This window comes from Garra rufa, chromosome 3 (assembly GCF_049309525.1).
Source record: "Garra rufa chromosome 3, GarRuf1.0, whole genome shotgun sequence".
Lineage (NCBI taxonomy): Eukaryota > Metazoa > Chordata > Actinopteri > Cypriniformes > Cyprinidae > Garra > Garra rufa.
Window position 1 is genome coordinate 59,977,926 of NC_133363.1, and position 23,964 is coordinate 60,001,889.

Consider the following 23,964-nt stretch of genomic DNA (forward strand, 5'->3'; position numbering starts at 1 on the left):
CCTTTACTCAGCCAAAATTGTCGCAAAACCCTGACATTCGGCGTATTATTTTGCAGCAGGACGATGTATGCGTGACGTATTTGACAGCTCGAATCTGATTGGCCGTTGCGGTTTGAAGCCTTGGAGATGGTGTTCATGGCTACCTGACTGTATTTGTACTCTGTATGTATATTATATATTTTTATTTCACGGTCTCCCGAGTCTTTATTGGGCTAAATAAGCAGATATCGCTAATTTTATCCTCTACTCGCAGGTTGAGAGAGTTTGAGTAACTTTAATAGCAGTGTTGTTGTGGAAATGGTCAATAACCGCCGGCTAAATGCTAACTATGCTAATGCAGTAACAGTAGATGTCAATCACAGAGTTTGTCAAATTCTCCTTCAGTTTAATGAGCGCTGTTTGAATTATCGTATCGAACACTTCAGCGATGTTAAAATTAAATACACCAGTGTTTAAAAACAGTCGCTTTCGTATTTGTTTTAGGCTGAATTTAGCTGCCACAGCTGGTTTAGCACACCAGCTAACAGATTCATTGTTCTCAGTGCACCAGCTACAAACATGATTATTCACCTTCAGTTTAAAACATTTGTGCTGATAAAATGATTAAACTATCTTTGGTAGTATATATCACGTGTGTTATTGAACATTAACGTTGTTAAAAGTAAGTATAGTTGTGCAAATGCTCGCTGCAGCTGATTTTTCAGATCCTGAAAGACAATAACATAATGAACTGATGTGTGGCAGTGAATATTTACTTTTAAACAGAAAGATGGTCAATGTAATGTGACAGATAACTGTGTAAATCAGACGTTATAATATAGGTGTGGCTAAATGATGGTTGTGCATGTTAATATGCTTAATTTGTTTTACATATTATAGCACATTTAAATGCATATATTATGTAAATGATGAATATCATCTATAAAGGAGTCATGTGACTGTACATTTCTGAATAATGAATGACTATATAATGAAAAGAATGATGTTTCTATATTGCTCTGCTTCTCTAGAATGGAGATCTGAGGCAGATGTGAATATGGATGCAGAACACAAAGGCTGTTTCAAATCTACAAGACATTAATGAACGGTAATTTTAGTTCATAGACGTGCTTTCTAATTATCCTGTTTTATTTAAATTTTTTCATGTCTTTTCTGTCATTTTGTATTATATTGATGTGTTTGGATGCTTTGATGATTTAGGTTTTATGCAATGCAACTGACAATATCTACTTTCCATGCAAGAATATTGTTATTTGAACAACAATTATTGTTTGGCTTATATATTCGTTCTATCATGTTGTCCTATAATAAATATGTTTAAATATCTGCAACAAGCTAATTTATAAATTCATATGGGTCAAAGAAGATGTCAGTGTCAAAAGAAATTCACAGAAGTGATTTTATGTCCATAGAAAGCACATTAAAATTTAAGTAAAGTTTAAAATAAATTTTTTTGGAGAATAAAATGTCACAATTTGATTGAAACAATGTTACATTGTCATTCAGTGTAATACAATATTTTTGCAAACATTCAAACAACATGCTTATTCTGACTTGTACATATTAAAATATATAAAAGAATAAGGGAGCATGTTAAATGTTATTGTGTTTTAAATGAGTACAAAATTATTACTGACAAATGTGCAAAATCTAGGATACTGGCAAATTTAAAAAATGTAGAATTACAACCAATTAGAATTTGGGGTGAAAGTAGTTTGTCTTTTAATATGTCTTGAATTGATTTTTGTTGTAAATATGCCTGGATACACTGAATGACATTTCTTCTCTAAATTAGGGACACATGTGTGTTATTTATTTTTTGCTCAGAAAAACCAAAACAAAAATGCAATTAAATTAAACAGAAAACTTTTTAATATTTTTAAATATATATATTTTTTAACAATTTAAAGCAGTATTACACTTATTGTTTTTACAATTAAATCCCTTTTCGTCTTTGACCCATATATATATATATATATATATATATATATATATATATATTACAAAAATAAAATTAAATGAAAAAAAAAAAATATATATATATATATATATATATATATATTTTTTTTTTTTTTTTTTTTTTGCAATAACTAGCACAAATGTAAGAACATTGACAAAATAGGAATTTGTAATTGTGTTTTTTAATTACGATTTTACCAGAATGTCTATCTTCACAGTCACTTTTTATCTATATATTATTATTTATCTATGAATTAATTTATTTATCTATGTATTTTTTTTTTTTTTATATATTACAAAATGATTGTTGGGATTACGTGTGTGTGTGTGTATAATGCATTCATTTTTATTTTCTCTCCTTTTTTTATAATGCAGCAAGGTGTAGAGATCACATTAATGAGGTATAGATGTTAAAAATACTAGGCTGATTTTCTTAAAATATGCATTCACTGTGACTCTGCGGTTTCATAACTTTAATTGCTTTGTTTGTTTGAGCGATCAGAGCGACATTTGTGACCCTGGACCACAAAACCAGTCAATTTTCTAAATTGACATTTATCATCTGAAAACTGAACAAGCTTTCCATTGATGTATGGTTTGTTAGGATAGGACAATATTTGTCCGAGATACAACTATTTGAAAGTCTGGAATCTGAGAGTGCAAAAAACCGTTCTTAGCAATGCATATCACTAATTAAAAAATAAGTTTTGATATATTTACGGTAGGAAATTTACAAAATATGTTCATGGAACAAGATCTTTCTTTAATATCCTAATGATTTTAGAATTATGAGAAAGATAGATAATTTTGATCCATGCAATGTATTTTTGGCTATTGCTACTTAAGATTGGTTTGTGGTCCAGGGTCACATATTAATGTCTGGCTAACCAATAACATGAATTTGAGGTTGGACTGCCTGTTTATTTGTCCCTCCATAATATCACCCATGTGTTTGTTTGATTGCAGGGACACAGGAGCGTCTGAGCCCCGCACTGCGAGATGTGACAGGATGCTGAACCATCACTGCAGAAGGAACCCAGAGTTACAGGAGGAGCTGCAGATCCAGGCGGCAGTGGCGGCAGGCGATGTCTACACCGTCCGTAAGATGCTGGAGCAGGGCTACTCGCCCAAGATCAGAGACGCCAACGGCTGGACGCTGCTGCACTTCTCTGCGGCGAAGGGAAAGGAGCGCTGCGTGCGTGTGTTCCTCGAACACGGAGGTAAAGGGTTTGGTTTTTAGGAGAGTGGTGATATGCAGATTTGATTTAAAGCATCAGTTGGTAAGAAAATTGAAAATGACAAACATAAAAAGTGTGGTTGGTTCACTCAAAATGACTTAAAAGAGTTAATTAAAAAACATCTTCATTTACTCATTCAGGCTCTTTATTATTGTCCTTATTTCTGAGAAACACATAATAGGCAAAAGTTACAAGCTTCGCTTTTCCACGCAACAAAAGCAGATGATATTTTTAACCTCAAAAGTCCAAGGGGATAAAAAAAAAACATAATTGTGTTTTAGGTTCTGTTTTTGTGTGCTTTAATCACTGTTTAATTGTAAACATAAATTTAAAGTACTTTTTCTCAATGATAACCAGTTTACGATGGCATTTGAAGTGATATTTTACTCTCTTGCACTCTATTTAGGTTCACTATCTTGTCATCTCGAATGTCTTAAAACACTGTGCTACTCAAATAGACACTGCTGTTCTTATATGGTCATGTTTCGTGATGTAATGAAGAGATTATAGAGCTACTCATTTAAAATCCCAGAGAGTTATTTCTTCAACTGTGAAGGAAAATCTAATATAAACGCTCCATTAAGCACATGGAGTGCTGTTTGCCATTTTGCAGTCGCAATTGCCAATTATTACATCTCTAATGCCTTGAAACGGTAAACAGGTATTGTGCTACTCAGATACTCAGATTTAGGTGTAATAATGCATGCTATACGTTAGGGGGCGCTATTAAACAAGGCTTAAACATCTGCAGGTGGAATGATCCACAATCTAGTGTTTAACTGTGCAGCTGTGCTGCCATCTGTATTGATTGAGATACATAATACATTTACAAAGACTGTAATCAGAGCAAGCAATACTATGATATTAAAATATAGTAACATTATGCAAATGATGCACATTTCTGGATGGTGTGTGTGGATCTAATTTAGAGCTAATTAAGGACATCCCTATATTTATGTAGAGTTATGTTTGCCCAGTGCGTACATTTAGCATATATGGCCAACTTTATAATGTTAGGGCTGTTGTGATTTATCAAGCTTAGTATGATCATTTAAATTATATAAACATTACAATTAAACAAATAAACTGGGAACCATTTTTCCCAGGCTTGGAAAAGTCAATTAATTTACTGTAGTCAATATAAATGTTTCAATGTTCAGGTTAACCTATTTCATGTTATTCATTACAACTATAATTACTGGAAGCTATTGGATAAATAATCAAATTTCTTTGGTCCAAAGCTGTAACAACACAGAATTATGAGATTTTAGCAAGTTAATTGTCATACAAATAATTGCAATCAGCAGTTTAGGTATATAATTTGTCCTGCTGAATTAAAATAAATACACAATTAATAGTAATTTATTCACATTTACGAGGTAAAAATAAAACGTATGATTAGTCTCTATGATAGAATGACATAAATATAATATTTTAAACATGAAAATAATTAATATAAATAGTTTAAGTCCATTTCTGTTCCTTTTTGTCAAATCAAGTCCTCATAGTATAATAATGTATTATTAATTTTTAATAGTTTAATTAATATTCTATTAATGCTGTTTATTAATTTTAAAAAAATATATAGTTTTATTATTATTTTTGTGTATTATACTAGAAACAAGAATAGTCTATAAATATTTTTACACATCTGCAACAACAAAAATATTATTATATTATTTAATATATATATAGTTTTATATAAAAATCCTTAATCTTATAAGCAATACATTTATGCTAGTATTTTATATATATATATATATATATATATATATATATATATATATATATATATATAATACTAGCATAAATGTATTGCTTATAAGATTTTAAGGACACTGACACACTTTTAACACAAATAGAAATTTGTAATTGTCGTATTGTTGTTTTTTTATTAGGATTTTACCAGAATGTCTATATTGACAGTCACTTATATTATTTTATTTATTTTAATGCTATTTACAATATTAGGTTTTTTTATTGTATATATCTTTTGTGTATTATTCTAGAAACAAGAATAGTTGTGCAATTGTAATGTATTTATTATTTACTTTATTCACTTTTACATGGCATTTTAAGATTTTAACATTTTAAAATGTCTAATGTCAGAGTGAACATGGTATTCCAACAAAAAGGCTAAAAGGACAAATTAAATGCACATTTCATGGCATTTGTATATTTGCTTATACAGTCAAGCCAAAATTTATTCAGACACCTTCAAAATTTCTCACATTCTCAGAGTTTATTCACTATAGTTTAGAAAATGGTAATAAAATATGACAAGAACTCAAGAGTTTAACTGTGTTCAGAACAAATTCATCTTGATAATGTCAGATAACTTTGATGAAAAGGTATGTAACAAAATGTCAGATTTTACTAGTAGTCAATTTTTGGGTATAATATGTCACAGTTTACTTTATATTGCTATCCTCACTTACATAAATTAACCCACTAGTTAAAAAAATCTGGTGTCTGAATCATTTTTGGTTTGACTATAATAATTAAAGCAGGCCTAACAAATCCAAATATATCATTTTACAAACTTTTTTTTTCTTGCTTGATAATCTTGGTTGTCAAGTCACCTTTCTTTATACAGCGCTTCATACAATACAGATTGTTTTAAGGTGAGACACTGCAGGTGAATAGGGTAAAATATTTAACTAATAGTTATCACCTTACTCATTTGATTGATTACATTGTTAATTGCAAACATTTTTTGTATTACAAGTCTTCTAAAATGTTAGGTTTTAATATGCAAATTAGTCATTATTTGCATACATTTCTAGTACAAAAATCTAAACACTGGATAAAGTCAGTTTCAAAATTCTTGTTTAAGTTTTTTTTGACACATTAGAGTCAAATGTTTTTACAGAAGGTATCTTATTCTGTCACTCCACAATTCAGAAAATACTTAGAAGAGGTAGAAAATGATAGATTTCTTTTACATTTTTGGGGGGGACTGTAAAAAATCAAGCAAATTGTATATGAACAAATCCTTCTGTAAAAACCTTCAGAATATAGTCAGGAATAAAATTGTAAAGTTTGATGTGTGCAAGTGCTACTAAAGTGGAGATTTATGTAGCACACATCAAACTTTACATTTTTATTCCTGACTATATTCTGAAGGTTTTTCCAGAAGGATTTGTTCATATATAATTTGCTTGATTTTTTACAACATTTTATTCCCCCCTATTTAAAGTGGAGATTTATGGCTCACTGTAGGAGAAAAAATCATTTTGAGGAAAATTGCCTCAAAAATATGTATTGTAATTGTAATCTATTGACACAAGTAGATAAAGTGCTATAAAAGAAACACTTAACAGTGTCTTTTGGATGTTTTCTTTCCACTAGTCTGAAAAAACGCTTTATGAAAATCCAAAAAGCCAAAAATCACAAACTTGACAGATGCATGAAAAAACAGACCCAGTAATGCAAGCTTAGTTTTCCAGTTGAATTAGTTGAATTAGTTCATTTCTGTCATGTGTTTATCCCTCCAGCGGATCCCACAGTGAAGGATTTCATCGGAGGCTTCACAGCTCTGCATTATGCCGCCATGCACGGCCGCGCCCGCATCGCCCGCCTAATGCTGGAGTCCGAGTACCGCAGCGACATCATCAACGCCAAGAGCAACGACGGCTGGACCCCTCTTCACGTGGCGGCCCACTACGGCCGCGACTCCTTCGTGCGTCTCCTCTTAGAGTTCAAAGCCGAGGTGGACCCTCTCAGCGACAAAGGCACGACGCCGCTCCAGCTGGCCATCATCCGCGAGCGCTCCAGCTGCGTGCGCATCCTCCTCGACCACAATGCCAACATAGACATTCAGAACGGCTTCTTGTTGCGTTACGCCGTCATTAAGGGCAACCACTCGTACTGCCGCATGTTCCTGCAGCGGGGAGCGGACACTAACCTGGGCCGGCTGGAGGACGGACAGACGCCGCTGCACTTGTCGGCCCTCAGAGACGATGTGCTGTGTGCGCAGATGCTGTACACATATGGAGCCGATACGAACACCAGGAACTATGAGGGCCAGACGCCTGTGGCTGTTTCCGTCAGCATGTCTGGCATCAGTCGGCCCTGTCTGGACTTTCTGCAGGAGGTTACAAGTAGGTTCATCCTCTCTTTAATGTTTATATGTGACCACAAAACCAGTCTTAAATGGCACTGGTGTATTTGTAGCAATTGCCAAAAATACATTGTATGGGTCAAAATGACTGTTTTTGTAATTTTTATATGCCAAAAATCAATTGGATATTAATTAAAGGTCATGTTTAATGAATTAATCCAAAACTTATTTTTTTAATTATTAATATGCATTGCTAAAAACTTTATTTGGACAACTTTAAAAGCAGTTTTCTAAAAAACATTTTACTTTTTTCACACTTTTCAAATAGTTGTATCTCGGCCAAATATTTGTCCTATCTAACAAACCATACATCAATGGAAAGCTTATTTATTCATAAATCTCAATTTAAAAAAATTGACCCTTATGGTCCAGGATCACATATGTGACCCTGGACCACAAAACCAGTCATAAGGTTAAATTTTACAAAACTGAGATGTATACGTCACATGAAAGCTCAATAAATAAGCTTTCTATTGATGTATAGTTTGTTAGGATAGGACAATATTTGGCTGAGATACATATATTTGAAAATCTGGAATCTGAGGGTGCAAAAAAATCTAACTACTGAGAAAATCACCTTTAAAGTTGTCCAAATTAAGTTCTTAACAATGCATATTACTAATCAAAAATTACATTTTGATATATTTACAGTAGGAATTTTACAAAAAATCTTCACGGAACATGATCTTTACTTAATTTCCTAATGATTTTTGGCATAAAAGAAAAATCAATAATTTTGACCCATACAATGTATTTTTGGCTATTGCTACAAATATACCCCAGCGACTTAAGACTGGTTTTGTGGTCCAGGGTCACATATGTGGTCTGGCATTATTGTTACTTTAATTAGTTTTTTGTTTTTTGACTAGATGGTAATTTAGCACACAGATTATGGAGGGTCTCAGTATTTTATGAGACAGTTTTGAGGTCAGTTTAGTGGCACCAACAGTCCAAAGCTTCAAGTATTTTTTAGCATGTAAGCTTTGAACCAGTTGACCCTCAGTCAAACTTGAAACGGTGCGTAAAAAGGTGAATAGATTAGTGTGCTGATTCGAGTGTTATTTTCTAATTCTGACATAATTTATATAAAAATGTACCGTTTTTAAGTTTTCAAGCTATTTTTTTTTGAAGTCTAAAAAATTAATATATAGATGGATAACGTACTCGGTTACTTTCGTAACCTCGGTTCCCTGAGATACGGGAACGAGTACTGCGTCTGAAAGACGCTTATGGGGAAAAGCTCCTTTTCTCCTGAGACTGAAGCATTTCAATAACGCAGTGTAACTGCACGGCCATTGGTTCGTGCAGTGTTAAAGAAACGAACCAATGGCTCGGCAGCGGAGATGCACAAACCTATGGCGATGATTCGCGCCCGATCGCGCCAAAAGGGGCGGAGCATCTGGCTATATAAGCGAGCATTTCGCCATAGGGAACTCAGGTACTTCGACTGAAGCGACGACTGAGTCGTGCAGCTACCTAGCACGGCCAGCAACGCAGTACTCGTTCCCGTATCTCAGGGAACCGAGGTTACGAAAGTAACCGAGTACGTTCCCTTTCGATACTTTCACTCGTACTGCGTCTGAAAGACGCTTATGGGGAACCAGTACAATCCCGCCGTTGCTAAGGTAGAGGAACGACTAACATGACCCTAGCACTAAAGGGCTAATAAGGGCCAATTTGTTCGATCAGATAGCCTGATAAACATCCGTTCCAAGGAATAAGTACACTTGGAGCTCCACAGAGGCCAAGATGCACTATATATAACATACTGGTAACAACATACCACTATGTGGAAAGGACCCGAGTCTGTAAGACTGGAACGTCCAAGTTATAGAATCTAGCAAATGTGGACGGTGAGGCCCAGCCTGCCGCCGCACAAATTTCTGCAATGGAAACCCCACTAGACCACGCCCAAGACGAGGCGATGCCCCTAGTCGAATGGGCCCTTACTCCCATGGGACATTGTAGGCCCAAAGAGGAGTAAGCCAGCGTGATGGCTTCCACAATCCATCTGGATAATCTCTGTTTTGTGACCGAACACCCCTTGGTGCGGCCACCAAAACATACAAACAGCTGTTCTGACTGCCTAAAAGGGGCAGAACGCTCCATATAACATCTCAGAGCCCTGACAGGGCAGAGAGGGTTAAATCCCTGGTCTTGCTCCGCAGGAGGAAGAGCCAAAAGGGAAATAATCTGGTCTCTAAAGGGTGTAGAGAGACTTTTGGGAACATACCCACGCCTTGGCTTCAGGATGACCTTGGAGTCATTTGGCCCGAATTCCAAGCAAACGGGGCTCACAGAGAGCGCCTGTAAATCACCCATGCGTTTGACTGATGCTAATGCCAATAGCAGGGCAGTCTTCAACGTCAGGGGGCGAAGGCCTATGGACTGAAGCGGTTCGAAGGGAGGGCTTTTCAGGGCCCTCAATACTGTGGGTAAGTCCCAGGACGGAACCGTGACGGGGCGAGGGGGATTAAGCCGCCTTGACCCCTTTAAAAAACGAACGACCAAGTCGTTTCTTCCCACAGATTGACCGTTTACCAGGTCATGGAATACCGCTATAGCTGCAACATAGACCTTGAGCGTAGAAGGGGATCTCCCCTTATCCAACAGCTCTTGCAAGAAGGACAATATCACAGATATGTCACATAAAATTGGGTCCGTACCGCGGGTGGAACACCAGGCGGAAAAGACAGACCACTTGAGATCGTAGAGCCGCCTCGTAGAGGGTGCTCTAGCTTGTGAAATAGTACTCAAAACCGACTCAGGGAGACTTAAAGGCTCCCGTCTAGAGCCCAAACGTGCAGCGCCCACAATTCCGGTTGGGGGTGCCATATCGTTCTGTTCGCCTGTGTTAAGAGATCTCGTCTCAGTGGCACGGCCCATGGTGCTCTTGAGAGCAGCCTGGGAAGATCTGGAAACCAATGCTGGTTCTGCCAGAATGGAGCCACTAACAGGACTTTGAGTTTCTGTTCCCGCACTCGCCTGATGACTTGTGGCAGCAGAGCGATAGGAGGGAATGCGTATAACAGGAGATTGGGCCATTCTTGGGTCAATGCGTCCTGTTCCTTCGAAAAATAAATTGGGCAGTGATGATTGTCTTTTGAGGCGAAAAGATCTACTCGCGCCTTGCCAAAGACAGCCCATATTTGCTGAACCGTGTGAGGGTGAAGCGTCCATTCGTCTGAGGAGACGTTGCTCCGAGACAACATGTCTGCTCCCTGGTTCAGTTTGCCTGGCACATGCGTCGCTCTTAGAGAGCGGAAGTGCAGCTGAGCCCATGTCAGGAGACGTTCTACCATCGTAAATAGACGTCTCGATGAGAGGCCCCCTTGGTGATTTATGAAGGACACCACTGTCATGCTGTCCGAACGGACTAAGACATGGTGACCCTTCAGTGCAGGTAGAAGGGTGTGAAGGCCTAAACATACTGCTAGCATTTCCAAGCAGTTGATGTGAAGGCGACTCTCCGCTTTCGACCATAGGCCGAAAGCAGGCTGGCCGTCGCACAGCGCCCCCCAACCTAAGTTGGAGGCGTCTGTCGAGACCGCTTTCCTTCTGACCACCAAGTCCAGGGGAACGCCCTGTTCCATCCATTGAGCGCACCTCCAAGGAGCCAGGGCTGCTATACAGGCCCGATCTACCTTGATGCGCTGGCGTCCCAAACGCCACGCTTGAGGAGGAACCTTTGGTTTCAACCAGAACTGCAGGGGGCGCATTTGAAGCAGACCCAACTGAAGTACTGGAGATGCTGAGGCCATAAGGCCGAGCATCTTCTGAAAAATCTTGAGTGGGCGAAGGGCTCCTATTTTGAAGGAAGCCGCGAGCCTGCGAATGGCTTGGGCTCTCTGCGGCGCAACTGCTGCCTTCATTTGACGTGAGTCGAAAACTGCTCCCAGGAACGCAATGCGTTGGCTGGGAGACAGCACGCTCTTGGCAAAATTGACCTTGAGTCCTAGGCACTCTAAGTGGCTGAGGATTAAGGCTCTGTGGTGTGTTAGCTCGCTCTCTGACTGGGCTAGGATGAGCCAGTCGTCCAGATAGTTCAGGACGCGGATTCCCATCTGTCTCAGAGGGGAAAGTGCTGCGTCCATGCACTTTGTAAACGTGCGAGGGGCTAACGACAGTCCGAACGGAAGGACTGTATATTGATATGCCACTCCCTCAAAGGCGAATCTCAAGAATTGCCTGTGATGGGGGGCGATCTGAATGTGGAAGTATGCATCCTTCAGATCCAGTGAACAAAACCAGTCCCCTTTGTGTATCTGCGAGAGGATCTGTTTTAGTGTAAGCATTCTGAACGGCCGTCTCATGAGGGCGCGATTCAGCTGTCTGAGGTCGAGGATGGGACGTAGGCCGCCATCCTTCTTTGGAACGAGGAAGTAACGGCTGTAAAAACCTGACTCGCTCTGTGTTGGGGGGACCGTTTCCACGGCGCCCTTGGCCAACAGATTCTTTACCTCTAATCGCAAGACGTCTGCGTCTTTGCTGCGAACTGAGGTGGTGATCACACCATGAAAGCGAGGAGGTCTTCGAGCGAACTGGAGTACATAGCCTCGTTCTATTATACCCAAAACCCATTTTGACACTCCGGGGATGGCTTGCCATGCCACGGATCGTGTCGCTAGGGGCTGCAATGGTTCGCACAGCTGTATGCTGTCTGAAAGCATTGGAAGAGGAAATTTGCTCTTTTCTTGAAAATGTTTGTTTTTTATTTTTCCCGCTATCACAGCGGTTTGCTGTAAGGGTGCTGATACAAAGGGCCCGTGAGTTACAGCTACATTGTTTACAAACATGAGTTCCCTTACACTCGGAACAGAACGGAGTGTAGAAGGGTTCAAAAGAGGCACTTTGGGGGCTGGTCCGGCTGCTGCGAGACTTGGCCCCTCCCTCTTCCTGCTGTTGAGATCAGGAAGATGCTGGCGGCGCCTGGTCCAACACCACTCTTGGCCGAGGTCCCTGGCGCTTGGGGAAGGGAAAGCGCTTGGCTGGGCGTGAACGTGGACGGAGCTCCGTCCGAGGAGCTGGTTGCGCAGCTGGGGGCGTGGCTTTTGCAGGCTGCTGAGTCGGCGCCGGCTTGGGGCGACTAGGAGCCGTTGCGGAGCTTGAGCGTTTTGGCAGAAAGTGTCGCATGGCTTGGGACGATTTCTGCGCCGCGGTGAAGCGCTCCGCGAAACCCTCAACAGCTGGGCCGAACAGGCCGGTCGGCGAGATGGGGGAGTCAAGGAAGGCGACCTTATCCGCGTCCTTAATCTCCGTAAGGTTAAGCCACAAGTGGCGCTCCAGCACCACTAAACTGGCCATCGATCGCCCGATCGCCTGAGCCGTCATCTTCGTGGCGCGTAACGCCAAATCCGTAGCGCTACGTATTTCTCTGAGCGGGGAATCGTCCAGGCTCAACTCGTCCAGACCGCGGAGGAGCTTTGCTTGGTACACCTGGAGTACCGCCATAGAGTGAAGCGCTGAAGCTGCCTGTCCAGCAGACGAATACGCTCGTCCAGCGAGGGTAGAGGTCGTCCTGCAAGGCTTAGACGGGTGTGACGCCCTCGCCTTCCAACCGATAGCGGTGGGCGGGCAAAGGTGCGCAGCAACTGACTCGTCCAGCGGGGGCAGCTTCTCGTAGCCCTTTTCCTCGGCGCCGTCGACCGTAGTGAGGGCAGCAGAAGAGGAAGTATGGAGGCGGGCTGAGTATGGAGCACGCCAGGACTTAGAAATTTCGTCATGGACTTCGGGGAAGAATGGCGAAGCTCGCTGACGAGGGGCCTGGCGGCGCCCCGGCAGAAACCATTCGTCCAACCGGCTCCTAGAGGGCTCCTCGGGAGGAGACCATTGAAGATCCAGCTCCTCGACAGCTTTAGATAGGACACGGAACAGTTCGGCGTCCATACCGGCGCTGGCGGCGCTGGATTGCGCAGACGGCAAGGGGGCGGGGTCATGGGAAGAGCCCGACAACTCCTCTGCGTCAGATGCGGCCAATGACATGCTGTCATCCTCGCATTCACTTCCTCCGAAGGAGACCAGATCGCTCGCAGCCGCAGAGGGACGCTGGTCAGGATGCAGGAAGAGAACTGGCGATTCCTCTCCATGTGGTGAAGGCGAGGCACGCGGGGTCTGAGCCGGCGTGAGCTCGCCTGTCACCGCGCTCTTAGCTCTCCTGCCCCGCTGCTTCTTCCTAGCAGGCTCTTGCGAGGAAGTAAGCGGGAGGGCGTGAGAAGCGGCGTCGCTCTCTGAAAAGAAAGCTAGCCGCGAGCGGAGGGAAGTGAGACTCATATTCCCGCAATGGGAACATTCCGTCTCATTGAGCGCAGCCTCAGCGTGGGCGTGACCCAGGCACGAGACGCACTCAGCGTGAGTGTCAGCGGCGTGCAGAGGGGCTCTGCATGAGCGACAAAAACGCCGTGGCATTTGAAACAACGCCGTAGAAATTTGCTCTTAATTTGCTCTTTTAGATGTTCGCCGGATAGCAGCAGGGAATCAGCTCCGGAGCGTCAATCCGCCGAGCAGTGAGGATCCGCTGCGAGGCTCGTCAACGGCGAAGAAGAGGCTTGCTTGAGCGAAGTCTGCGTAGTCAGTCTCTGCGAAGATCAGAAGTCGTCGCTGAAGAAGAAGGATCTGAGTTCCCTATGGCGAAATGCTCGCTTATATAGCCAGATGCTCCGCCCCTTTTGGCGCGATCGGGCGCGAATCATCGCCATGTTTGTGCATCTCCGCTGCCGAGCCATTGGTTCGTTTCTTTAACACTGCACGAACCAATGGCCGTGCAGTTACACTGCGTTATTGAAATGCTTCAGTCTCAGGAGAAAAGGAGCTTTTCCCCATAAGCGTCTTTCAGACGCAGTACGAGTGAAAGTATCGAAAGGGAACTCTGTTTTAAAAAAAATCAGAAATCATGTTTTTTTTCATTGTGCATTCCAGTTAATCTCACTCAAACAGCAGTTGGGTTGTTTTGATTAAGTAAAAAAAAAAAAAAAAAATCAGCTAACTAACAAAATAAAACACTATAAAAACATGATAACATAATTAGGGCTGCAACTAACGATTATTTTAATAATCGATTAATCTGTCAATTATTTTTTCGATTAATCGATGAATCGGATAAAAAAAGGGATTTACAACCCTTTATTCAAAAACAGAACTAAAATCTTTAGAAAGTGCACGAACATGTTGCTCCTTGAACTGTTATAATAATAATAATAAAATAAAAATGGACTAACACAAAAAACATACACATGTATGCTTTACATCTGCCAAATATATAGACTAAATAAACTAAAATTACTATCCGTCAAGACAGCGGCTTGCTGTGGTGTACATGCTGCATGGTTGGCATTTCCCATCAAGAAGCCTCTCAAATTAAATTCCTCAGTGCGCATTAAAAAAGTCATGTGACTTTGCACGCTGGAACGGGATAACTTGACTAACTTTCTGCTACATTCATTCTGCCATGGCGGTGTTTAGTGTCCTGCCATCAGCAGCGACCAGCTGGAAGAGTTCCGCATTCAAATGCACGCAAAACTGGCCTCAAAGCCCCAGCTTTGAATGTGTCAAGGCAAAAATTAAGGAAATATTCGAATTACTTATTAATAAACTAGTATTTTCTGATTCAGTGTTGCAAAGATGAAATTGACGATCCTGCCATCTGCTCATTAATGCCTAATGCATCTTTATGGATTAGCTAATGAAAGAGTTTTGTTTTCGATTTTAATTATTTCGTTTTATAGTAAAATAATAATTTAAAGCTTTCTATAGATATTGTGTTTGTGAGGCAATTACCTGGGTTTCGGTTAATTATTGTGAAGCGCTCCTGTTTAAACCAAAGATATCAAGCGTATTCTGTTTGTTTTCTTTAAGAGCACATTTTGTTGATACTGTGAGTACACACAAACTAAGGTAGACCCTTTACAGTTCCGGCCCGGGTGGTAAATTACTCTTACCTTTATGAGCAAAAAAGAAATTCCACATTGCACTGGCGTCTCCATGTCCTGCAAAGCGCGCTTCTCTCCGCACAAACTTTGGAATTATCTTGATTGAATGATTAAACTAATATTGTGATATGTTTTAAGTTTTTTATATCAATGGATTTTAATTTAAATCGCGATGAATTAAGCAGGCTTTTGATCTGTCTGCCGCTGTTTGCTAGGTATAACTTTAAAAAACAAAAACTTGAATTTAACAAACAAAAAGTGTTCCAAATATATCTCTAAATTAACTTTATAAACTAAAGGAACGAAAATAAATGTAATCACTTTGCTATTAAAAACAGCAGCTGTGTAATGAGGAAGAGAAAGAGGAAAAAAAGACAGTCGGACTGGAAATTCAGTCGGCCAAAAATTGATGAGCTGTCGGACATTTTTACAAGGAATGTTTGTTTAATAGCCTATTTAATACTCTTAGGCTACTTTCTTAATTAAATATATTATTTCTTTGATTTATTTTGGCGTTTTTAGTAGGGCTGCACGATATTGGGAAAATATGCGATATGCGATATTGTTGTTGAATATTGCGATAACGATATTTCTTGCGATATTTATTTTTAATTTTTTTTTTTTATTATTATTGTCTATTTTTAATCATTTATATATGTAATGATCATACTAAAATAAACAGGTAAAAGATATTCTTCTGTCATCTGATTTACCGGTAAATCTAACTTAATAGAAAATATGAGTACATCAACAAGATGTTTATTTTCTCTATTATAGGTAGAACCACTGCATTTTTAAAGAATCTACAGTATAAATAACAAAAAATAAACGACCCAGTTCTTTCTTAGTCATTTAGACAATAAATGCAGCCATAATCAAAGTAGGCTACTGTTTCAAGGTAAGGTAAGGTAAACGTTATTGTCCCTCGCAGGGAAATTTGTCTTGGGCCCATCACCCATGCTGCAATCAATTGACAGACAAACAAAGCACACCAATAACAATACAAATAACACAACAATAAATAGATAAATACATAACCCCAATAAAAATAAATAAATAAAAATAAAATTTTACAGCTCCATACTACAATTATTTAACCACTTTATAGACACAGTGATGAATGAATTTTTAAATCTATTCATTCTACAATAAGGAACTCTAAACCTCCTACCAGAAGGCAACAACTCATATTCTGTGTACAAAATGTGTGTTGAATCACAAACAGTCTTATTAGCTTGTCTTAGAGTAGCCTTTTCATAGTCTGCAGTGATGTCTGTTCTTTAACAATATTCAAAGTGCAAATAGAGACCGAATTTTTAAAGCATGATACAGTTGTAGACAACTACAAAACTTAATATATAGCCCACATATTAATAACAGCCTAAATATTTTATATAGCCTAATTTGCAGGCATTGTGGGTTAGCTCTCTAACCACGGGGTATTAAAATTGTATTTGAATGCGCGTGCGCGTGTTAGTTTTGGTTTCGTTTTAACGACCGCGCGAAACTCTCAGCAGTGCATAGCGTCCATTCTACAATACAATAGATTACTTTAACAAAACCTTGTTTTGAAAGTGGCAGGACACAAACGGGATTTTGAAAAAAGCGTGTCCCCACAGTGGAAATTATGCCTATGCGTGAGGGGTCCTCTGCAGCTGAGTTATCATTTGATTTGAATGTGTGCCGCGTTGTACAGTAGCCTATATTAAGACTGAGGCGGCAGAATTGTATTTGACAGAATGTGCGCGCTCTAACACGAAATATAGATTGTGGGGACCTTTTAACTGTCCACAGTAAAACATCGTCATATCACACACACCTAATTGCAATGCAGTTTGTGCAGATCCGGAACAGAGGATAGTTGAGAGAAAAAAACAGCCGGTTCCTAGTTCAGCGGAGCGCAGTGTCAGTGACAGAGTGATTGACGGCTAATATCTCAAAAGTTATTTAAAGGGAATAATATAAAGATTAAGTTTAAATGGTTATGTAACGTTGGAGAGAAAGGCGAACCTGTCACACTGCAGCTCACAGCAGTCTGTGCAGTCTAGCGAAAGTTTTGTAAAGAAATGAAACCAATTAAATGCCATTTATCGCAACTCTCTGCGATACCAATATCGCGTAGACTGTTATCGCGATAACGATAATTCTTCGATATATCGTGCAGCCCTAGTTTTTAGGCTGCTTGTTCGCTGACTGAAGTGTAGGCTATATATAAAAAAACAACGTGCCACCGTCACAGCCCTATTCAAAACTGAGACGATTTCACCTCAGCAGAGCTCCTCTTTCTCCTTACGGTTGTGGTATGTTTTCGACACATTATACAGACAGACAGTGTTACAAAAACTATAGAAGTAGTTTTCTCCATCTCCACTATCCAACGACCCGTACACCAGCTGTTTTGCGATCGAGCATTGGCTGCTGTGAAAGTACGCTAGCCATACTAGGCTTAAATATCAAACATGTTTGATATAAATCGGGGCAGCATATATATATATAATGTAGAAACGGTACTTTATGCTCAAATGTTCCAGTTTTGCGCATAAGTTAAATTCGCATTTTTGGATGGAAACACAGCTTATGAGGTGCCGAACTCTGCTGGCATCAGTGCGGGAGAGAGACCGAATGTGTCCACTCCGCTCTGCGCTCAATTTTTTTAAAAAATATATATAATAACAACCAAATGTCTCTGCGTCGCGCGACACAACGAATCGATTATGAAATTCGTTGCCAACGCTTTTAGTAATCGATTTTTATCGATTTTATCGATTCGTTGTTGCAGCCCTAAACATAATATTAAAAGAGTGTCTAAGACGTCAGTGATAATTGCTAAATAAAATGTTATAACATGATATTAAATACCCAGTCCTAAATTTCAATTATAATAAAACAAATTTAGTAAATTTTATTTTGTCAGTTTTCTTGATAGTTTTTATTACCTTTTATAGAGAACACCTTTCTGCTATAATTATGTATTTTATTTTTATGTATTTTCTTTTCTTTTTTTAAGAAAACCTAAACAAAACTCTTAGGTTCTTGCTTTTTAATTAAAAAAATAAAGCTGTAAAACCTCAGTATTTGTCATAATACCATTTTCTGTATATATTGCAATTTAATATTAATACTATTATTATTTAAAAATGTATTAATAACATTTTAATTTAATTTGAAATACTTTAATTTTTTAACAACAGTAATGAAGTAATGAATTAAACATTTTTAAATTTCTTGCAAACTTATTTGAAAGAACATTCTATGAAACAACTTTTTTACTCTTTAATTTTATATATATATATATATATATATTTGTTTTTTTTACCACACTAATGAACTAGCTTGCCATAATTTAATATATATTTAAAAAATATTAAAAACAATGTATGAAACATTTTTATTTTTTAATTAAAATATTGAATGAACTTGCTTTAGTGCTTCACCGTTTATCATATTATATATTTTAATGACTTAATATTATAATTTAGTTAGAAATATTTTTAACAACAGTAATGAACTAGCTTGTCATAATTTAATATTAATTCTTTTACTTTTTTTTGGAACATGTGATTCTTTTTTTTTTTTCAGGATTCTTTAATGCATAAAACATAAAAAGAACAGCATTTATTCAAAATATATATATATTTTCTATTTTCTACAATAAATGCCATCACTTTTAATCAATTTAACAGATTCCTGGTAAATAAAAGTATTAATTTCTTTCAAGAAAAGAAAGAATAAAAAAAATCTCCACAAACTTTTAAATGATAGTTTATACTGTTACAAAAGATTTCCATTCCAACTTTTTCTTTATTAAAGAATCCTGAAAAAAAGTACATTGATAATAAATCAGCATCTTAGAATGATTTCTGAAAAATCATGTGACACTGAAGACTGGAGTAATGATGCTGAAAATTCAGCTTTACATCCCAGGAATAAAATATGTTTTAAAATATGTTCACATAGAAAACAGTTACTTTACATTACAATAATATTTTAAGAATTTTTTCTGGAATTTTGATCAAATAAATGCAGTCTTGATGAGCATAAGAAACTCCTAATAATAAAAATATAATAATTTGCACTGCAGTTTTTTAATGTATTTAATATTGATAATAAAATTTTATTTTTAACAACAATAAAGAGTTAGCTTGGTGTAGCACATTACACATTCTAAGACACTCATCCCAGTTAACGTTAGAAAAGAGCTTCAATCAAGTCAAACATAAAGGATTAAAACTCCATGGGTTAATAGCAGGAGTATCATCAAAGGAGCTCATATTCCCTCTTTTCTCCAGAAAAATGTCAAATCTCACAGAGAGCGACGGCCGTTCTGTCAATCTGTAAGTTGAGCAATGGCCTAACCGCCTCCCGAACGAACGGCATTATGATCTGTATCCCCCTCACTGAACAATCGGGCCGTCTGGGAAAAGCGAGCCGTGTTACCTGAAGCACTAATGATCAAGTACGCAACAATGGCCACATTCCTGCGCTTCGCTTCAACTTTGATATCACCATATCAAAGCCACCCGTCGTAGACATTTACTCGCTGTCAGCTCATTCAGAGCGATCCCGTTTCACCCTGATTATTTATTAAAAAAAGCACTTCGGCGGCTGTATTTACATCCACGACTCTGAGAGCATGACTTCATGTCTTGAAAGGAGTGACGGCGCGCTGCGTGAGAATACGCGCTGATTTCTGTTTCTCTGCCGTCACCTGTAGTTGAGAGCTTTTGCTAAGGCATCGAGACTGACAGAAGACAGGGGCCGCAGATGGCCGTCTCCAGCCCTTTGTAGTGGTTTTTCCAGCTGGCTTCATTTGTGTGTGCACAGCCCAAAACTGGCCCATTAAAACTGATAAACTCTCTGCACCAGGTTCCTGGAACTCATTGCAGAACTTTCCTGATATCTTTTAAGACGACGAATAAAGAGAAAACATTTTTGTGTGTGTGTGTGTGTGTGTGTGTGTGTGTGTGTGTGTGTGTGTGTGTGTGGTATTCATCACGTTGTGGGGACCAAATGTCCCCACAAGGATAGGAATACCAGTAGATTTTGACCTTGTGGTCATTTCTCAGGTCCCCATGAGGAAACAGGCTTATAAATCATGCACAATGAGTTTTTTTGAGGAAGTAAAAGTTTGCACAATCTCCTGTGAGGGCTAGGTTTAGGTGTAGGGTAGGGTTAGGGCGATAGAAAATACGGTTTGTACAGTATAAAAACCATTACGCCTATGGAATGTCCCCATAAAACATGTAAACGTGTATGTGTGTGTGAGAGAGCTTTTTTTTTTGTCCACTTATGAAGGTTTACTGTGCCAGAAGCAGTCATTTTTCATGGCCTTTTTTTTGGCTCTCTCTAACTTTGTGAATTAAATGTGTTTTTGCTGCTGTACCTATTATACGTCTATGCAAATTTAGTTTTATCTGCTCAGTTTTTAAATAACAGGCTCTTTATGACAGATTTATATAATACTGTGGCGTTTTTTAATGCATTTACTTGATCAAAAATACAGAAAAATCTGTAATATTGTAAAATATTATTACAGTTTAAAATAATGGTTTTCTATTTGAATATATTTTAAAATGTAATTTATTCCTGGGATGCAAAGCCGAATTTTCAGCATCATTACTCCAGTCTTCAGTGTCACATGATCTTTCTTATTTATTACTTTTATTATCAGTGTTTTGCTGCTTAATATCTTTTTGGAACCTGTGATACTTTTTCAGGATTCTTTGATGAATAAATAGTTAAAAAGAGCAAACTTTTTTAACAATATAAGTCTTTGCTATTTTTTTTTAAATAATTGAACACATTCTTAGTTAATAAAAGTATTTATTTCTTAAAAAACAAGAAAGAATAAAAATGACTGACCACAAACTTTTAAATGGTAGTTTATTTTGTCACAAAAGATTTCTATTTTAAATCAAATAAAATATTTTAAATAAATGCTGTTTCTTTTTACTTTTTCTTTATTAAAGAATACTAAGTATCACAGATCAAGTGACACTGAAGACTGGAGTAATGATGCTAAAAATTCAGCTTTGATCACAGGAATAAATTAAAACAGAACCATTATTTTAAACTGTAATAATATTTCACAATATTACAGTTTTTTCTGTATTTTTGATCAAATAAATGCAGCCTTGATGAGCAGAAGAAACTTAAAAAAAAAAACACATTGTACATTGTTATAATTTTATATGTATATAATTAGATTTTTATTGCACTTTTTTGTGCTTTTTAATTCCTCTAATAACCCACTTATAATGTTGCTTGTTTTTTTTTGTTTTTTTTCCCCAGATGTAACAGCCTCTTGGTATGGAAGCCCGTTTCTGCCACTGAATTAAAAAAAAATACATTTTATTGTGACTTTTTATTTTACAGTTCTGACTTTTGAATCCTGAATAGAATTCTGAGAAATAGTCTATATTGCATTATATAAACTTGCCATTGCGAGAAAAAAGTCACAATTGTGAGTTGTAAAGTCAAAACTGACACTTTATATTTTGCAATTCTAAGACATAAAGTTGCAATTGCATGATATAAACTTTGAATTGTGGGAAAATAAATTTGTGTGATATAAATTTGCAATTCTGAGTTAAATTAGAATTGTGATGTATAAACATGTTCTGTGAACATATCAGTCTTTTTTAGTCCTCAGAAATAGACTTTATAACTAAAAACAATTGTTCATATCTCACAATTCTAAGAAAAAAAAAAGAATTCTCGCAATTCTGACTTCATAACTCAAAATTGTGAGTTTCTATCAGAATCAGAATTTTGAGTTCATATGATGCAATTCTGAAAAAAATGTCAGAATTGCGAAATGTAAAGAGAAAAAGTTGCAATTACCTTTTTTATTTTCTTATTCAGTGGCATAAACAGGCTTCCATATCTTGAGGACACATTTATAGATTTATTTATTATTATTATTTATCAATTTATTTATTTATTTCTTGTTGTTGTTATTTGTTGTATGTTGGTAAAGTTATTTTTCAAAGCCATTTTTCTCTCTTTGATTTTGATCTCTTTGATAGTTTTATCTGCTCCTTCCTTAAAAAACAGGCTCTTTGTGACAGATTTGTCATTTATTGTTACACAAAACCACTCGTAAAAGGTAATTTTTTTTAAACTGAGATTTGTATATCATCTGAAAGCTGAATAAATGAGCTTCCCATTGATAATTTGTTAGGATAGCAAAATCGCCTTTAAAGTTGTCAAAAATGAAGTTCTTAGCAATGCATATTACTAATCAAAAATTAAGTTTTGATGTTTTTACGGTAGAAAATTTACAAAATATCTTCATGGAACATGATCTTTCTGTATTTTGGCTATTGCTACAAATATACCCGTGCTACTTATGACCGGTCCAGGGTCACGTTTCTATAATAATAATAAAAGTAATAGTGCTTTTTATTTATAAAACCCTTTGTTCTGAACCCAAATCAGAACAGTAATAAAACATGCAAAGTACAATGCAATAATACAAAAATAGATTGATAATCAGCAACAAAAAGCAGATTTAAACCATAGAGACCTCCTAAAACGAGCTTGACCACCCATAGTCTTTAATTTATATCTACTTAATGTGATTCTTATGGCAGATAAAAGACCACCCGCCTTTCTTGCATCACAAATAAGCTTAAACGATTATTTTGAAATTCCTAAAACATGAACCAAGTTTTAGGTTTTAACATTTTATTAACCTGCCAAAGTCAATATTGGCTTGCATTTGGAGCTTGAACATTGTTAATTCCATGCCAGGATTTTCATGTAGTATGACTTATGTTATACTCCTATTCACTTTTTGTTTGTCATCTCATGTTTAGTGCTGTATTGTGAATTATATTTGTGTCTGATGAGTTCATTTATTCAGTGCATTTAAGATGCATAATAAACAGGAGACAAATGTTGCCCCTTTTCAGTATTTAATACAGTTAAGGTTTCTATTATATCTTTTAGACTGTAGCCACACATCTTCTTTGTTATAAGATTAAAATAGTTGAGTAAAAGCATGCACAGGTGTTCACACAGGATTTTATTGACTGGTGTTTAACCTGATGCTCTTTGTGCTTCAGGGCAGCCCAGGACTTTGCAAGATCTGTGCAGGATAAAGATCCGCCAATGCATCGGCCTGCAGAGCCTGAAGTTTCTGGAAGATCTGCCCATTGCCAAGGTCATGAAGGACTACCTAAAACACAAGTTCGACAACGTTTGACAGCAGCCGACCGTCTCGTTTCTGTAGGTTCCCTCATGAGACTCTATGCAAACTCTCTTTTTGATTTCTACTCGAAACCTCTGGGAGCAGGTGCAGCGTTTTGTACGAAGCGGAGTAACGACTGTGGATCGGGAAGCACTGTAATGGTCACGGAGAAATTCGCAGAAAAACGCAGACGTTTGATTTGTACCAAATATCTTTTTTGCTCTTAAATCAACAAGGCCTTTGTAAGTATTTGATGTTTTCTATCAGCTACATTCTTAGACAAGGAAAAACGACAAAAGCTAAGCTATCCAGAGAAATTGGCAAACATTCAGGTCACCCTCGTAAAAAAATATGCATGTGCTCTTGTCATCATTGGCTGTGAAGAAATCCTTTTCAACTACAGTTAAAGGATTAGTTCACTTTCAGAACAAAAATGTGCAGATAATGTACTCACCCGCTGGTCATCCAAGATGTTCATGTCTTTCTTTCTTCAGTCGTAAAGAAATTAGGTTTTTTGAGGAAAAC

The 23,964-nt window shown here is 37.8% G+C and overlaps 1 protein-coding gene across 2 annotated transcripts; it reads left to right on the forward strand.

Moving 5' to 3' along the window:
* The first annotated feature begins 119 nt into the window (after positions 1 to 119).
* Positions 120 to 23,964, forward strand: asb7 (ankyrin repeat and SOCS box containing 7). 2 transcript variants are annotated; one of them, XM_073837439.1, is made up of 6 exons: positions 120 to 162; positions 1,011 to 1,087; positions 2,335 to 2,360; positions 2,926 to 3,179; positions 6,695 to 7,300; positions 23,315 to 23,964. In XM_073837439.1, exons 3-6 carry the CDS (start codon positions 2,356 to 2,358, stop codon positions 23,452 to 23,454), a joined length of 1,005 nt encoding a protein of 334 aa, XP_073693540.1. In that variant the 5' UTR covers positions 120 to 162; positions 1,011 to 1,087; positions 2,335 to 2,355; the 3' UTR covers positions 23,455 to 23,964. The 2 variants fall into 2 exon arrangements, with proteins under 2 accessions (XP_073693540.1, XP_073693539.1); XM_073837438.1 differs by lacking the exon at positions 2,335 to 2,360.

Excerpts from the sequence above, each read along its gene's own strand:
- asb7 (XM_073837438.1), top strand. The coding sequence starts at position 1,041 with ATGCAGAACACAAAGGCTGTTTCAAATCTACAAGACATTAATGAACG. Across the intron at positions 3,180-6,694 it reads TGTGTTCCTCGAACACGGAG|CGGATCCCACAGTGAAGGAT; the intron begins GTAAAGGGTTTG and ends TTATCCCTCCAG. Across the intron at positions 7,301-23,314 it reads CTTTCTGCAGGAGGTTACAA|GGCAGCCCAGGACTTTGCAA; the intron begins GTAGGTTCATCC and ends TTTGTGCTTCAG.